General features: G+C 38.0%; 1 protein-coding gene across 1 annotated transcript; it reads right to left on the bottom strand.

The window, feature by feature from the left end:
- Window positions 1–17,240: 17,240 nt before the first annotated feature.
- Window positions 17,241–19,098, bottom strand: LOC114350548 (uncharacterized). The gene is made up of 3 exons (XM_028301389.1): window positions 18,909–19,098; window positions 18,036–18,165; window positions 17,241–17,646 (listed from the first exon to the last, which is right to left on the bottom strand). The coding sequence occupies exons 1-3, from the start codon at window positions 19,041–19,043 to the stop codon at window positions 17,276–17,278; spliced, it is 636 nt and encodes a 211-aa protein (XP_028157190.1). The 5' UTR covers window positions 19,044–19,098; the 3' UTR covers window positions 17,241–17,275.
- Between the last annotated feature and the right edge of the window lie 335 nt (window positions 19,099–19,433).

The raw sequence follows: 19,433 nt of genomic DNA, 5'->3' as shown, positions 1-19,433 counted from the left end.
AGTACAATTTACTACTAATAATACATAACATCGATAACTTGAAATAATTCACAAAATTATTTCAGGTAGTTCTACTGCAATGGTCTTACTAACACCAATTCAATTGTAGAGGCGCCGCGTCGCCAGCTGTTGTCCAAATAAATATTGGCAAATGAGGCTTCATAATTAATTTATTGTGTTAGCACAGACTGCGCGATAATTTCTGTGCAGTTAACATACCAAATGCTTGTTATAATAGCAACACAGTTGCATAACCGGAACGTCATTTTGGCTGCATTTTTATTGAGTCATAAATTGACAACGAAAACTCTAGTTACGATAAAATTACATTTTGCGAAAAAAAAAACATTAAAAGGCATGCTTTTTTCTGTTGTATTGTTAATTTATAATATAATATGTTAATTATCATTTTTTATTGATTTACGAGTATCTAAACATTTTTTAAAAAGGCGTAAGGTACTAAAATCTTATTGTAAAGCAGCAAACACAAGCAATGAATAATTGAAAAGTCCTTAATTTATCTAATATTATATAAGAACTAACAATAGTTAGAGCTTTTTTGAAAAAGCTCGAAGCTCTATTTTCATTCAATTGACGTTACGATTGTTATAATAAAAGTCGAAAGTCGGAAAAAACAGACTTCCCACCTCTATTTACTGAAAAAATAGAATTCCAACCATTATTTACTCTTTTAAGAACAATTTAAACCACTTAAGCCTAGCAGAACTTTACAACTGACCTTAAACGGTCCGTTAAACCATTCAATCCAGTAGGCAAATTTTCATAACTAGCTTGTAAAATAATTGCAACGAGTTCTGCAGTCCAGACGTCGCCAGTCTATTCCCGACAATGCACCACGTAAACACTCGTATTATTGCTGCTAATGTATGAAGGGTCAGTAGAAACACTAATATTGGTCCACGTTTAATATTTTTTTCAAATTGAAATTATTGCTCCATGTTGGTATACAAAGGTTCTTATTGCTGGACTACCGTACTTAGCACTATGGGTATAAACTTATTTATTGAAAGTATCCCTAAATAAATGATAGGTTCCAGATAAATTACCTACTTATAACATGAATTTTGATTACAATCTTCCATAAGTACCAGGACCTAGCCGCCACGATTAGATTTATTGGTTGGATTTAACGTTTTGTGGCCACTTGTCACTGGAACCATTTATAAAGCCGTAACCGCGAATCGCTAAATGAAACTTTAATGTTAGCACATTCGAAGTTAATTACTTCTTTAATAGCACCGAATTCGCAGCATTCTGCTCTCAAGTTCGTAAGGTAGGAAAAGCTATGTTTTTACATGAGCAAAAACATTATTTCTAATTTAACCGGGTAGTGGACCTACTGCGCTCTACCAAGCTATAGCAGTATCAGCTTACTTAGCGTATCAATGAATGCATATTTTCATATTAAAATGTTCACCTTATTATGTGGATCGGGGTTCTCGTTAACTAGCACTTAATAATCAATAGCCACTGATTTGAGACTTTATGCGCCGCCGTAGACTTCTGAAATGACTAGTTTGGACGAGACGGGTTAAAGTGGTCTTCGAAGCATGAAATCAATTCTCTTAACTTACAATTAAGATTTTTTAATCTGGTCTTGTCTTCTTGCCAAATGAAAACTACCACAAACCTTTTAGATAAAGCCTATGAAAATTAATAATCACCTATCTATCTATCTCACAAACAACTCATTAACCATCATATTATATTAGACTAGCTTTCCGCCCGCGGCTTCGCCCGCGTGGAATTTTGTCTGTCACAGAAAAACTTTATCGCGCGCGTCCCTGTTTCAAAAACCGGGATAAAAACTATCCTATGTTCTTTCCCGGGACTCAAACTATCTCTATGCCAAATTTCATCAAAATCGGTTGCGAAGTTTAAGCGGGAAAGCGTAACAGACAGACAGACAGAGTTACTTTCGCATTTATAATATTAGTTGGGATAGGTACTATGGATGTCACGAAGAAGCTCAAGCACGAAAGAACTCACGGTCGGGAGAACAACTCTCCAATAATGTAATGTATGTAAGTATGACGTCACGGAAGAATGTCAAAGATAAACATTTCGTCGTGATTTAAAGGACACATTATCATTAAGCAAAGGCACATTAAGCAATTGGCCTGGTAGAACCATGTCAAACGCGGCTATGGCAAATAAAATCATGAGACATCAAAGCTTGGACCTCTAAACCTACGATTAGAATAAAATTAAGTAAATTAGTAAAGGCCTTTGTGAAAATCCTTGGGGGAGGCCTTTGTCCAGCAGTGGACGTCTTTCGGCTGAAACGAACTAACGAACGAAAGTAGTAAACCTTCTTATTCCCTAGTTTTATTGCACAATCTGTCTATTGGCCAGTTATCAGAGCCAGTCAGAAAAACAATTCGCATGAATCAAAGAAACAATGATAAAACACCGCAGTCCATCTTGCAGTCGGAAACAAACGAAGCGAGTGACAGTCTATTGTTTTACATTGTCTACCATAAACAGACATTTATTTAACCACTTATGTGTCTGAGCTTAGGCCGTTAGATAATCGGAGACGTAGAGGTCAACTAGATTTACATAAATCACGTTCATTTATTTCCCGTTTGTATCCTGAACTGAATAAATAACACAATAGGTTTGTTCTCTTTTCTAATTTGTGTTATTAACTGAAAGCTGAAAAGATGAACTAGTCTGGAAAAATTACAACTTTGGAGGCTGCTTTTATTGGAAAGATGACCAGAAATTTCACCAATTAAATTTATTTCACAGTTAGTTTTTACGCAGTCCAGATTTTAATATTATTGTATTGACGACTCTTAGTTTGGCTTGCACCAACTTACTCGTACTTTAACAAACGTCAAAAGTCTGTCAAACTCCAGACAAAAAACACCGGTTATGGATAACCAACCGGTGTTTTTGACCGTGACTATAAAGTCACGGTTAAAATACGATGGTGCTACTCAGCCTTAATGGCTCCATGATACATATTTGTAACTCAAAATGTTTTACAGAAGTAAAATAATAATTAACCTGAAGTTTTGAAAAACCGGCTAATCAGTTTTGTCGGACGTTTTATACATTTTCCGAAAATTAACTTTTTCGGCTTTTAGAATTTACTGTGATTCCGCTTAATTTTAGCACACACATAATACTCGTAAATAATGTAGGGTATATCACATACGGATTGCTCTTTGGATAGGAAGATACAACTCACGTCATTTGGCCGGAGTTTCTTAACTCTACCGTACTAAAAACCAACAAAATGTAATCCCAAATAGGGCTATTTGGCCCAAACAAACTCGCGATCTAGACGCATAAAACGTGCGCTGGAAGGCGGCCAACTCTACAATTGGAGAACTCTACATGTTTAATCACGGAGGCAAAACTTGACATTCAATTCTAAATTATTGACGGCAGCTTATTTATAGCTTGCTAATAAAAATAGTTATTTTATTTTTTATGCTATGAATGTTTGAGCTGATAAGTTTTATCAGTAGGTACCTACGTCTTGTTACTTTATTAGACCTACTACTAACCTAAGTACGAAACTTCTCTGTCGATTTTATCAGCATAGGAGCGTGCAGTGCATATAGAGACTTCGATAGTCTACCTGGTAAATGGAATGATATTAAAAGAAATATTTGTTGGTAACTTTGTAAGTCAATACTGGCTAAGCTGTCATTATACATATAGGTAAGTATACAGCTTTTTTCCCATTTCTAAAAAAATAGGAAACCGTATTTTTATACCATTGTTGTATGTATTATGATAAGAGAAGATAGTGGAATACATATAATGATTTTCATTATGAGGACACTGCCTACGTTTCTTCCTTGCAAAATGTTATCATCACTGAAGTCCACTTTTCCGTGTGTTTGCAGCCTAAACGTCAGTAATCTACGCGATTGAATTTAGCTCACTGTCGATCGTTAGGAGGATAAATATTTATAGACACCTCAATCAGACAGATTTCGAGCATTAGTTCAAATAATATCGGGACTCCCACAATGTGTGTCTAGCTAGTAGATTTGAACACGATGGCACGTCATAGTGAACACTGAAGGGTCTTATACGGTTGTAATTGGAGCGAATTTGCAAAAAATAGGTAGTCTAATATGCTGCCGTATGTTGTGCCGTACATTGTACATTGTGAAGAGCAATGCGATACTATAATGTCATTATCAATCAGCAAAGATGACTGAGATTCTACCCCCACTTTTCAGCACCAGCCGAATGTTCACAAAGTGTCAAAGTTAGATTCTACGTAAATATTATTATGTGCCGGTCGGTTAGATATATGCAATTGAGTAAATGAATTGAGGAATAAGAGCTTCTATCAAGTAAACTTTGGAATATAAAAAATCATAAAGTTACTTATTGCCAAAGATTTTACTTAATTAGGTTTTCAAGACTTAGTAAAATATTCAAGACTTAGGGTAGGTATTAGTTATGTGTTTGCTTATGTTTATTGAGCAGAACTGACGGCCGATGGGGCAGCAAGGTTCTGGAATGGAGGCCACGTACCAGAAAACGCAGCGTGGGACGTCCACCCACAAGGTGGACCGACGACCTGATAAAGGTAGCGGGAAGGCGCTGGATGCAAGCCGCTACCAACCGTGCGATGTGGAAGTCATTGGGGGAGGCCTATGTTCAGCAGTGGACGTCCTGTGGCTGAAATGATGATGATGATGATGATGATTATGTTTATTTTGGTGTTTTACTGGCATTTTGTTTTTGCGATTACATGTTATAAGGCACTATCGAAACTTCAAAAATGTAGCGATAGTGCGTGAAAATTGCACCTTGTATATTTCAATCATTTTTCATATTTTACAAGTGTCTATTAACACTTACTACTTACTTCTGAACTACTGTTGTTATAACTACATAGAAAATCATTTTCTTCAAAAAACACGTACCTTCACTAAACATCCCATCCAACCAGCATCACATTCACAACAACGTTCAAACTTAATTGTTCACCAATATTATCACAAAATACAAGTTATTTAACTAGTAATATCACAAAAAGTTGTATCATCTTTACAAAAGTGGGAACACGCGCGTTCCCTGTGGAAGACCAGACTGATTTGCCGAACTGGGATATCTTCGGATCGGTCGGCCGATTAGTCGAGTAATCCGTTCGTGAAAGTTTCAGGATTTAAAGGTTAACATTGAATTATGAATGAAATTTTAACGCAGGCAATGATTCAGGATTTTAACTTTAGCTTAAAAACATCTTACTTAACTTAGCTTACACTTTCTTCTATTGTAGGTAACGTCGAATGATTTTATTGCAAGATTTGAGATAATGTAGCCTTTCATCTTCACGAAATGAGTTCGATTAGCAATTCCACTTAAGAATATGTTGCTTGAAGAAGAGGGTAACATAACAATATGACTGTCCTATTTACTAGTTTTCCAACAATTTTATTTAGCTTTTGTTTTCATTCTTTTCTAGCGCTGCTTCTTCACAGCACTGGCCCATTGATTGTCCTGAAGCAGTAGTAGGGTTAATACTGGGACATGTAAAAGTGCTTTTTTAAGCCTATTTACAGAAATAAATGAGTTTTATGAGTTTTTTATCCAAACAACAGCTACAAGCAACAGCAACAATCTAAAAGCATGTTCCCATCGATTACAACATTACATATTTTACGTTAAAAACCAAAACAAAGGCCCCATCTTCATCCAATAAAAACCAAATTGCCGGCGCTCGCCGTAAAACTGCATTTACACCATCCGACAAACCCAGGAGCTACGATCTAAAACTCGTCGATGCCCGATTTACGGCGGCATTAAACCGAGTTTTATAGTGGCGCGGTATTTTAGCGCGCACCGGCGCCCGCGCACGTCACGTGGGCGGCGCCTGCGATGACCCACTCTAAAGACCTATTCGCACTAGTCATTTGGTAAAGCAATCGCTAGCGCTACTGACCAAAAAATCGTTCACACTTTGGTCGAGTACAGTTTACAACAAGTAATTATTAGAGGTTTTTGTTTAAAGTTAAACCGAATTTTATAGTAACGCGGTATTTAGCGCGCACCGGCGCCCGCGCACGTCACGTGGGCCGGCGCCTCCGATGACCCACTCTAAAGGCCTGTTCGCACTAATCGAGTGACTAGTAATTTAGTAGCTATACGTGTCTGAACACCAAAAATTTTGTCGAGTAGGCCTTTTTCCAGCAGTGGACGTCATTCGGCTGAAATGAGAGGTTACTAAATCGATCAGTCGAGGCATTCCATTTTGTTCTATTTTGACAGGTGAGAAACACTCCCACCATGCGTCCCTGCTCACTCGCTCCTCGGCTAAACGAGTCCGAACCGGGCGGCTTTAGTTAGTTCATACAAAAACCACTAATTACTTGTAAACTAAACTATTTATACTCGACCAAAGTGCGAACGGTTTTTTGATCAGCAGCCAGTAGTTTAGTTACTAAAGGCGAGTTACTCTACTAAATTACTCGACCAATGCGAACAAGGCTTAATACCGTGTGCTCACGAGCACGGCAATAAAAACATTATAATAACACTAATTGTCTTGTCCGAATATCGTACAATCGCCAACACATTGTAAGTAGTTCTTATTGGAACTCGCATAAGGTGTCAAGCTTGAAGTGTCGTCAACTCTACCTCCGGATCACGTACCGCGACGAATGGCATTGGATTAACATATTATTAATACCTGACTCAGTCATAGTTAATTATTTAAAATTTTATACCTATTCATTCATCACACTTTGGCAATTTCGGGAGTCGAACCTACAAGGTTCTTCAGAACTTCAGTAAAACTCTACTAGTTATTTAATGAATTTTGAATCAATACAAATCAAATACATGTACCTACCTATGTTTTAAAATAACTGGAGTGGAGGAATTCCCACCTTTCACACACATTCCCACCAAAATACGGAATGTAACAAGTGTGTGCATTACGAATTACGATGTAAGTTTTATAGAGCTATTTGGCGGCCCCGACGTTTGACACGTGGGATGTCGGAGCGGCGTGGCGCCTGCTATGACCTAGGCGCCTACCTTAATAAGCTTATTAAACTCATGAGACGGACGCAGTACGAACGTTTATTATGCTTACATTTACGAAATCGCAGGTTAAAGCCGTGCATAGGTACTTGCTCGTGGCACCAGTAATAAGTAAGTCAAAATAATAATGTAGGTGGGTAATATGTTCGAGTAGACAATATCCAATCTTTCTGAATCATAATGTCGCAACCTCGCTGACGTTATATGTTGCAGAACAATATAACTTAGTAACTAATTATTTATTTCAGACGCGTAAACCTACGTTACTGACCTAACTTATGACCGGCGAAGCGATCGTATAGTCGAATCTAGTGCTCACATTGTCTATTGGCTGCTATAATATCACCCAATTACACCCAAACTAACTTTTTAAAGTTCAAAAACACTATTTAGAACACATGGTAGACAACGTAGGTGGATGCTCTTATTTTATTGCTGCACACGAAAGTACTTTAGGCACTAAAACTCGGTGCATTCGAGTCTGTAATGTACGCCGTGCGTCATACACACCGCAACCATAATACGCTCTTCTGACAGTGATAGGTATTGGAAGTGTCAACCGCATGCGCGACGGAGCCAAAATTACACCGGCTTTAAGTTTTCCTATCGTATTTGCGACTCTTATTCAGCTGTTCCTGTTTTAGACGCGAATAACAAGTTACCAGCTATAAAGTTCTGAAAATAAACTACGAATTTTGAATTTGCTAGATGTAACTCCAGATATGGTAGCAACGCGTTGTGCGCCAGTTTACGTAGAAATTGTACGCTTCCTTTAATTTTCTCTTACTTTACAAAGTTTTACAGAAAAATGCTTAGTAATGAGCTTTCATCAAAGTGCTTGTAAATACGATAACGCGTACCGCGGTAAAGTCCGAAAATAACATACCATTTTGACTAAAATACTTTATTCTTTAGCATTACAGAGAACTACATTTTTGGCCTGCATCTCACCTTATTAAAGTGATAATCAGGCCGAAGGTGGAATCGAGTTTCACCCGAAACCCTCAACCACAAAGGTTACTGTCTTACTACCTCCAACTGCCGGAACTTAAGTTAGTCCTACCTTAAGCTGAGTATTTTCAGTGTGATGAATTTTAAATGGAGTTATTTTCCAATCCTTGAGGATTGTTCACTCTTACGAACACCATCCACAACGACGGAGATGATATTCTGCGGTCGGCGCAAAAATAGAGAAAGCACGCACCGTGTGATCGGTCACGCCGTTCGCAGCTTGATGTTGTCGTATGGAATAGTTGGAAAAACCTGCATATGTATACAACGTACTTGGATACAAAGAATACAGAAATGTTTTCTTAGAATTGAACATAAAAATGTACGCCTTTCATTGATACCTACTTGACTCATACGCATAAACTTATTTATTTAAATCCACGTCTCTAGGTAAATGTTTGTAGAATGTTCAAATCCTGCAACCGCTAGAGTAAACTAGATAATAACTTTATAATAACATTTATTTGCATTAAACACTGCACATTACTTAGTAGGTACTCTTATAATTATGTTTAAGTGCCGCTCAACGCGCAATATTTTATAGTTAGTCACAGAACTTTCATCATCAGATCATTGAGTCTCTACTGCAGGCACGACTCTCCAATTTACCAGAGCCAAATGCAGGATTTGGCATACACCCCCACATTGACCATACAGGTTAATGAGAAGGCCTGATGTTCCCGTACGACTGACGGCTCTCCCTCTCCCTCTTATGGAATCCACGGGAATAGTTGAGTCCTATTAATTCTACTTTGCCGGAACCATTCGGCTAGAGCTTAACGGTAACATAATTTATCAAATAAACGATACATCCTCAAAATACCTACACCCTACATTACGAAATGAAGCCAGGAACATAAACAAGTTAAAAACTCATTGTGTCAACAGGACATTATTGTAATGCAGTCAGACATGCGCATTGTCAGCAGACATCAACAATGAAGCAATTTTTCAAGCGCGATGTAGCGCACCCCGCCCGAGCGCAGGGAGCCCACGTCGGCCGCGTATTAACAAAATATATTCAATTGAAACTCTTTGTATAAAACCTTTTCAGAGCACTTAAAAACGTCCCAAATATAGCTGGCTCTACCACCGCCCCGGGACTAAGTAAGTAATTCGGCTGATGCTAAAAAGAAGCAGCGGATGAAATACAAGTTTTTTAGTAAGTATACCTAATTATAGTAACTGAAATATCGGTGGAAATTGCGGTGGATATAGGGTAGGATATGTTTTCACACCAAAACCATGTAAGGGACGTAAGCGCTCTACATCCGATCAGGCCAAAATCTAACTACCTGTCATCTAAGATTACACTTTTAATTACTAATATTGGTAAAAAGCTCTTTCAGTTCAACAAACGAAAATGTTCAGCTTATTGTCAAAGCCAGTAAATTTTGGCAGCAAATAAAAACCAAATTGGATGCTTCTCCAACATTTAGGTAACACAATGAAGAAACAAGTTAACGATTTGAAGCAAATATGTCCTCAAGATAACCATTTAATCCTTTGAAACAATTATGTAGGTACAGCCTCAGAACAGGTCAAAAGATACATAACAAAAACGCGCGGTGACCATGAAAAGACCTGACAATATCACCCTAAATCGCGGCGTGTCAAATAAGTTTCATCGCTCATAAATATTCACACCGGCAAATTAGCTCGAAAACTGAACTCGCGTGGGATTCGTTTATTGCTGAGTCTTTAGTGGGGGCTGGGGGACTTTTTGTTCGTGATTCTTATCATAATGGGTACAATGGATTATGGATGTGTTAATTTTCGTGTGTCCTACCAGGAAATTATTGGTTTTGTTTTGTCTTTCCGTTCCTACTTGCATTTCCTAGCTATGTACAGTTATTGACAAACATCGTTATGGGTCTGTTAATCACTGAACTGTTACAATCATTTCCCTGTTGAGATCAATTAACCTTTAATAAAGTACCAAGGCGTTTACATACATGCAGTTAAACATGTCTACATATATTTCCAGGGTAAATTAATCGACAAATTGCTCTCAACAGCCTTATTTATAAAGTTATAACATTAATTGTCAATCAAACCATTACAATTTTATCTTTCTATGACATCGCAAAGTAATTAAATTGTCTATTACGTATGACCCTTCATTAATTCAGATTCTACACGGCTCTGACAGTTGGAATGCTCGCCGATAAATAACATGGTTTATGGCAAACCTGGAATATTATATTACTGGAATACATTATACACGCCTGTCGCTGGCTAAGTGGCGAGTACGTAATTTATGTAAGGCAATATCGATTACTTAATTCTGCACAAAATAATCACATTCGAGTTAAGTTCACACCTCTCACAGCGAAGGAAGACTGGGAGTCTGCGATTAACAGCTTGTGGGACTACCTTCCGCTCAGCCTACTGCAGCAACTCCTTCTTTTCAGCCAAATGACGTCCACTGCTGGACAAAGGCCTCCCCCAAGGTTTTCCACAATGAACGGTCCTGCGCTGCCCGCATCCAGGCTCTTCCCGCGACCTTTACCAGATCGTCGGTCCACCTAGTAGGAGGCCTGCCCACGCTACGTCTTAACTGCAGCAACTCCTAGGATCTACGAAAACAAGACGACCGAGTTTATCCCAGGGACGTAGAAGTAACATTGTCATAAGACCCACAACGAAATCAATCAGAAGAAAAGCACAAGAGTTCGAAGTCAAGGATTGACTTCCCTCCAATCCAATTGTAAATTCAAATTCAAATTTCTTTATTTGCGTAATTCCAGGTACATAAAGTGGTCTTAGATTACATAGATTTAATGGTAGGTTACACTGAAATTTGCTCGAACTAGGAAGCGTGCAAATATTAAAAAGAGTAACTAAGTAATTAAGTAAGGGAAGTTCCAGATTTAACTTATAAATTAACAAGACCTTTATTACATCATAACTAGGTAAATCCTCATTTAAGTACTTAGACCGTTTTGCTTTGAAAGAACTTTGCAAGTAGAGCATTAAAAATGCCTGAAAAGACAGCTGAAGAGGATCAAAATAGTTTTAAGATACGATTCTAACTTGAAGCTTTAGAAAATGAATACGGGACCGTTTATAAATATTATGTATCCACTTAAGTCGCAGTTGTCTGGCGCTCGTAAATAACGAGGAATTATGCTTCTAGACATAACAATAGACACAGCAGTGGCAGACGCGGTAGGATCAAATCAATGTACCAAAAACAGAGCTGGATATCGAAACCTCATCATTTGGCGTAGAATTTGCGCATTCTTAAGGCTCGTTTCCATGGGGACATCCAGTTTTTTGCAGGAACTGTGTTTTCACGTTTCCATTTAATGATAGATCGCCCGGTGCTTTGTCCTGCTGGAAGCTCTTCTGGAAGGACTGGTCTTTTGTTCTAAACGTCCTGCCAGAAGATTATCGCAAGTCCTGCCCGCAGTACGCAATTTGTACGTGTTTGCTTGCTGGTCCTTCCAGCAGTACGGTGACCTTCAAATTTGAACTCATCCTCACCAGAAGTAGTAAACACTTGGTTAGTGTTTATTAAATAAAAAGTCATGTCGTAGAATCATTTTGTTTAACCAGTATTTTACTTTTCTTAATATATTATAAACTTGTTTATCTTCTTTCAACTTAACTAATAGGAACTATAATAAGGAACTTTAAATTAATTACTTTGGTACGTCACTTTGTATTAGAAATTACACCTATCACTTACAAATACACTACAAATTAAAAACAAAAACAAGAAATAAATTATAAATGTTTGATTAGGCTGGAATACTTCACATTCATTATAATATTATCGCCAAAATGTTGCCGACTCCACGCCCGGCGCGTCAAAATGTGTCGCGCGAGCGCGAACGCGCTGCCCCCGTNATGTTCTTAGTAACAACATTATTAATTAAAATAATATGATCAATGAATGTTATGAAGAAAAAAAGATCTGAAAATAAAAATTATGTATTTTAAATGGTTCTTGGTAGTAACAGTATTGATAAAAAAATTATGATTACTAACTGTTATGAGCTCCGATGGTAGTAATAAAAATGTATGAATAAAAAAAGTATGAAAAATAAAATTATGAAGAGAGATTATTATGAACACAAATCGGTAGTAAGACAAAGAATAGGATTTAGAATTTTATGTGAGCCAATATAGAACCACCAAAAACAGAGCTGGATATCGAAACCTCATGGATACATTTGGCGTAGAATTTGCGCATTCTTAAGGCGCGTTTCCATGGGGACATCCAGTTTTTTGCAGGAACTGTGTTTTCACGTTTCCATTTAATAGCATTAGGTACCTACGTGTTTTACTGTTTTAACAAATAACGTTCACATGAACATCTCGATTGGGACTCTGCAATCGCAAAAATCCAATCCGCTCGAATTTGAAATTCAAATTTCAAAAACACTTGTACCTAATTATTGACATAAGTGTGTTCACACGACAGTTCTATTTGCGGAACCCTGCATTACTGAATTGCCGTGGGAACGAGCCCTGTCACTTGATCAGCCTTGGTGTGAAAACTCTGGAGTGAATGTATGTGGACAGCCAGCCAAGGGAATGTTATCTGTTCCAGTTACAAAGGTAGGTACTTATTTGAGAGAACTACCTATATCCGTCACAAACGCCATTAGTATCTTCTGATAGGTAACATGGAGCTCCCAATACAGCCAAACGAAGGCATCCTTAGTTCTCCTTTCGCCATGATGATGACAAATTTTGCATTGACTCCACGATGCGCAGCGGCGAGACTTCTACAATACTCCTAGTGTGTCTACATAATTGTTATTTACAAAGTTAACAATCGCACGTGTTACAAGCGGCGCTAGTTCGGCCACGGTTATTGATATTCACCCGAGACGCGCGCGACGCCTCGACGACGCCGCGCGATGGTCCGCGGCGCCGGAGCGGTAGGTATTATGCCTGATCAAAGTGCCTATGATCGTATATTCTGTGCTATTATGAGTTCGCACCTCTTGGGAACTGATTTCATCAACACAATGTACATCAATGTCGGTTTATTATTATGCCGAAAACAATGAGTTATCCTGCTTAGGTTCGCAAAGGTGATCATCTTCGTATTTATGAGTGTTTGATAGACTCAAAAAGACGATAAAAGACCGCTCCGTAATTTTGTTAATATTATTCTTATGGAATAGGTACTTTGCTTTAAAACTAACAGTAACAGAAGAAGTCAAAGTCATAGCCTTTATTCAGCTAGGCCCTTTCCAGAGCGCTTAATGCGCTTAGACACGTTCCAAATATTGTTTACCTACGCCTTACGGTACCACCACTACGGGAAAAGATATGGGCTGGCGCTTAGAAGAAGTGGCGGAAGAAACTCAGTTTAAAAGTTGCAGTAGGTGGATAAGTTAGAATGAATTAAGTTAGGCCCAGAACAGACGGTGAAACGCAACTGCAACGAAACTGCAACTTTCTGATGATTCTTATGAATGAAACTGATACTGAAAGTTTCAAACTGGTCGCGTGGATCTCTCAACGGACGCTATGGCAGAAACTCAGATGCAACTCAAAAGTTAACTAGCGGTTGCAGTTTCATTGCAGTTGCGTTTCACCGTCTGTTCTGGGCCTTAGAGTTAATTTGATTAGCTATGTGCTCATTGCCAAATGCCTGCAACTTCATACTCGGAATTCGTTAACCAACCACTGTAGACCTCTTATTTTAAGGGAGAGCTTCTAGAAATAGGATCAAGCAATACAATACTAGGATCATCAAAATATCTATCAAACAATGTAAAGAAAATAACCATACATCAGTTCAAAAGTTTTTAAGTCATTAAGTAATATACATNAGCATTAGGTACCTACGTGTTTTACTGTTTTAACAAATAACGTTCACATGAACATCTCGATTGGGACTCTGCAATCGCAAAAATCCAATCCGCTCGAATTTGAAATTCAAATTTCAAAAACACTTGTACCTAATTATTGACATAAGTGTGTTCACACGACAGTTCTATTTGCGGAACCCTGCATTACTGGATCCAGCAAACTGAATTGCCGTGGGAACGAGCCCTGTCACTTGATCAGCCTTGGTGTGAAAACTCTGGAGTGACTGTATGTGGACAGCCAGCCAAGGGAGTGTTATCTGTTCCAGTTACAAAGGTAGGTACTTATTTGAGAACTACCTATATCCGTCACAAACGCCATTAGTATCTTCTGATAGGTAACATGGAGCTCCCAATACAGCCAAACGAAGGCATCCTTAGTTCTCCTTTCGCCATGATGATGACAAATTTTGCATTGACTCCACGATGCGCAGCGGCGAGACTTCTACAATACTCCTAGTGTGTCTACATAATTGTTATTTACAAAGTTAACAATCGCACGTGTTACAAGCGGCGCTAGTTCGGCCACGGTTATTGATATTCACCCGAGACGCGCGCGACGCCTCGACGACGCCGCGCGATGGTCCGCGGCGCCGGAGCGGTAGGTATTATGCCTGATCAAAGTGCCTATGATCGTATATTCTGTGCTATTATGAGTTCGCACCTCTTGGGAACTGATTTCATCAACACAATGTACATCAATGTCGGTTTATTATAATGCCGAAAACAATGAGTTATAGGGCCTGCTGCTTAGGTTCGCTTAGTGGGGCACACAGAAAACCAGCGTCATGGCCATCCTCACAGGGGGCCACGGCATATGCTGAGTGGAGTCCCATTGCGATGGACATCGACAGGGTTGCACTGCTCAGTTTACTTTACTCTTCCATTGTATGTTTTATGTCACCTCTGTTTTATTTGCTTTTTTTTATTTACATCTTTTGTCTTTTGTGATGTCCATGGCAATAAATGTTTCTTTCTATCTTTCTTTCTTTCTTTCAAAGATGATCATTTTCGTGTTATGAGTATTTCGTCGACTCAAAAAGACGTTAGAATACCTATCACTCCGTAATTTTGTTAATATTATTCTTATGGAATACTTGGCTTTAAAACTAACAGTAACAGAAGAAGTCAAAGTCATAGCCTTTATTCAGCTAGGCCCTTTCCAGAGCGCTTAATGCGCTTATACACGTTCCAAATATTGCTTACGCCTTACGGTACCACCACTTCGGGAAAAGATATAGGCTGGTGCTTAGAAGAAGTGGCGGAAGAAACTCAGTTGAAGTTGCAGTAGCGGTGGATAAANTGGATAAGTTAGAATGAATTAAGTTAGGCCCAGAACAGACGGTGAAACGCAACTGCAACGAAACTGCAACTTTCTGATGATTCTTATGAATGAAACTGATACTGAAAGTTTCAAACTGGTCGCGTGGATCTCTCAACGGACGCTATGGCAGAAACTCAGATGCAACTCAAAAGTTAACTAGCGGTTGCAGTTTCATTGCAGTTGCGTTTCACCGTCTGTTCTGGGCCTTAGAGTTAATTTGATTAGCTATGTGCTCATTGCCAAATGCCTGCAACTTCATACTCGAAATTCGTTAACCAACCACTGTAGACCTCTTATTTTAAGGGAGAGCTTCTAGAAATAGGATCAAGCAATACAATACTAGGATCATCAAAATATCTATCAAACAATGTAAAGAAAATAACCATACATCAGTTCAAAAGTTTTTAAGTCATTAAGTAATATACATTCTTATTTATTATTATCTACTACACACATAGGTTACATAGACATCTAAAAACAATATTTTTGGACCGCAATAAGTAGTCCTAAATAAAACACCCTGACGCCATTTCTTTCTAGTCCAAGAACAGATTTACATAACGATAATTAATACATACTGTTTCGTATCTATTACCACTGCCAATAGAATACTATACAGGGTGTTAGATAAATGGGTATATGAGCCGACACTAGCCCATGTTAACATGGGCATATAAATGGTATGGTGAAGTCAGAAATTTGATATTATTATTTTAATTTTTTTAATTTTCATACAAAATATTTTTTATAAAATCCGATTTGTATGAAAATTAAAATAATTAAAATTAAGATATCAATTTTCTGACTTCACCATACCATTTATATGACCATGTTAACATGAGCTAGTGTCGGCTCATATACCCATTTACCTAACATCCTGTAGATCGTGTCATCCACGAAGACGCGCCCCACCAAATTTTGGTTGTGGGAAGCGCGGGCGTCATTATTGTAGTGTGCGTGTGCACTCATGGATAAATTAGCGTGAACCGATAACTCTCAAACATTAGCGGAAGAATGGTGGGGCGCATCTTCGTGGATAAGGCGACCTATAAGCCAACTTACCTCTAAGATTTTATACATACAACCTATTGATCACAATCTCTCTTCATTTACGACAACCGTCCAGTTCAAACCCATATATTAATTTTATGAATTTTGTTTCACAAAAACACAAAACTAATAGGTCGTTTATTTACTTACAGCATTCCATTATGTACTATAGTACTAGTAATTTCGATTATTTACTTGTTTTCAGTTGTATACAATTTTGCAATGTTTGCTCTTACTAAAATTTTGCTTGCAAAATATCTTTAGGCGTCGAGCAAATTAAATCTTAATCCAACTCCAATAAATATTTATGTTTATCCAAATATTAATCATAATTATTATATTCCCCAATGAGTAGGAAGTTAAGAACTCACTACATAGGTAGCTTATAGATAAAGATTTGACACAAAAGTTTCAGAAAATCTGCGCTCGAGTTAAAATATTTCTACTTTTGGGAATCGTTTCGTAATTAGTACGAGTCGTTTACGTGTTCGATTCTAGTGTAAGTTAATAGAATAAAGAAGATTAGTTGCTATACCCAATTTAGTAGATATAATAAAATATACGAATTATTATGCCTTGAAAATTACCCTAATTTGAAATTAGGTTGCTGAACAAAGTATATTAATCAGTTGTTAAGATATTTTCGTGCACTCTATATTTATGTAAGGTTTACCTAATTAAACGGTGCGCATTTTTTATTTTTCGTACAGCGTGCCTTTGCACAGATAGACACACATACTTAAAGTAACCGCACGAAAAGCCTGTTATTAAAAGTATAAATAATATCAAACTGAATGACAAGAATCGAAATTTCCAGCTTGAGTGTGCTATCTTCTACTCAAGAATGAATTTAATATAAAAAATCATATTTGCAACTGATTATGAATTTACATTTCATTTTATCCAAAATGTATGAATTCCAAAAAAACTGGAAATAAAACATAAAACAAAAACCAAAACATAAAACAAAAACATTGGAAAAAATAATTTATATTTCGCTTAAAATACACTAAATAATTAAAGCTCCTAATAAAGGAAAGGCGTCGTTGGGATCCTTTAATCTGAACCTAAATCTGTTTAGGAGACCGCTGGCCGCCACCGCTCCATTGCTTCGGGGCGTGATGTATGAGTTTGTGTGTATATTTTGTATCCTGCTTGCGACTTCCAGGGACCTGCAGTTTTTGATTTTGATCCTGATGCATTGTGATGGGTCGAAGCGTGTGGGTTCGAATACTAGGTCTCTATGGAGACAGTTCCTGAGGCGGGGTAGAGTGGGGATGAACCGCACTTTAGGTCGGGGGATGACGGGCCGCACCGGAATGTATGGCATGTCTTCCACAGATGTCTTTTCTATTTCGTCGTCTTCGTCTGTGTCTGGTTCTGAAAGAAAAATACAACAATCAACATCTGCAGTATTTTGTTATGATGTTTGGTTGGCAGTAACTTGAGTCGACAATATAAAACGAGAAGCAAAATAGAAATTTTTAATAAATAATAACTTGATGAAGGTTAAATAATACATTGTAAGAAAAGCCGACTCATTATCAATGTATTATTTTCGATTATTATTTACTTTCAAAAACAAAAACTACAAATGAAGTCAAAATGGATGTAAAGGTCCACACAAACTCTGTACAGAACAGCATTTAGACAGCTCGTAAAAGGCCTGGATAAATGAAAATCCTTGGGGGAGCCATTTGTCCAGCAGTGAACGTCATTTGGCTGAAACGAACGAACTGGATGACTTAATTGAATGGTGTTTAACTTACTTTGTAAAGGGAACAGAGTCCGCCGCGGTAAGATGGAGTCGCCGAGCATTTCATAAAGCGCGTAGTCGGTGGACACGTAGTCTTCTAGGTACGTGGTGGGCTCAGATCTGAGCAGGCACGTCGATGCGTCCTGGAATAAGATATTATTGTTTTTATTGGCATTAGAGGGCAGATCACGCGCGTATACAGGGTGTTAGGTAAATGGGTATATGAGCCGACACTAGCCCATGTTAACATGGGCATATAAATGGTATGGTGAAGTCAGAAATTTGATATCATAATTTTGATTTTTTAAATTTTCATACAAAATAAATTTTATAAAATCCGATTTGTATGAAAATAAAAATAATTAAAATGAAGATATCAATTTACCTAACACCCTGTATAGGGGGGTCCAGGATATTGGGCTACCTCATGATACTAATAGTCCCCCGCCCCCTATCCATCTATGAAAAATAACCCTAGATGATACGCCAATGGGGCATGATGCTAGTATACTGTAAACATCTATAAGTTTATCTACTCATCAATAAAACAGATGACCTCATAAGGTTGCACGAAAGAGCTGGATGCAGGCCGCCGCCAACCGGCCAACCTTTATATCTTTGGGGGTTGGGGATGGTCTATGTCCAGTAGTGGAGGACATCCTTAGGCTGAAACAATGATGATGATGAAGCACTTACGAGTATAGTCTCCCTAAGGTCAGGCAGCAGATGATTCCTCCTAGGCGTATGCATCCACTCATCCAAGTGCTTCAGATGGTTATTCCACTCATCCAAGTGCTGCAGATGGTCATCCAGGCACTAGAGAGACTAGAGCTATAACGCACTTCCCCTGGCAATAAGTAGCTAACTAATAGTACAAATCACTTACGAGTATAGTCTCCCTAAGGTCAGGCAGCAGATGATTCCTCCTGGGTGTATGCATCCACTCATCTAAGTGTTGCAGATGGTCGTCCAGGCACTCTATAAGCGCCCTTCTTCCTAGAGCAATGACGCACTTTATCATGGGTGCGGTCAGTCGCTCTTTAGTGCCTTGCGCTAAGTAGTCAAAGAGTATGCTTTTACCTGAAAAAAAATACGTTAGTTTATTTGAAATTGATATTTTTGAGAAAAAAGACTTCGGCTGGATTTCAACAAAGAATTTTGGTCTACAATAAGCATGGACTGTACTTCAAGTTAANACTTTTTTGGGTATACATGTAAAACAAGATTTAGAGAAGGGAATAACTGAATTAAATCAAACAAAATATCTTAAAAATGTTTTAGAAAAGTTTAAAATGCAAAATTGTAAGGAAATGTGTACTCCAATGGATGTAAATTTTAATGCTAAAATATTAGATGGAAATAATGAATCTTATGATGAAAATATTGAGAAAGAGTGTAGGAAAATAATAGG

This window comes from Ostrinia furnacalis, unplaced genomic scaffold, assembly GCF_004193835.3.
Source record: "Ostrinia furnacalis isolate ACB-3 unplaced genomic scaffold, ASM419383v2 OfSCF0918, whole genome shotgun sequence".
In the NCBI taxonomy this organism is placed as follows: Eukaryota; Metazoa; Arthropoda; class Insecta; order Lepidoptera; family Crambidae; genus Ostrinia; species Ostrinia furnacalis.
Note: the sequence above shows the minus strand (reverse complement) of the source record. Positions and strands in the feature narration are given on the sequence as shown.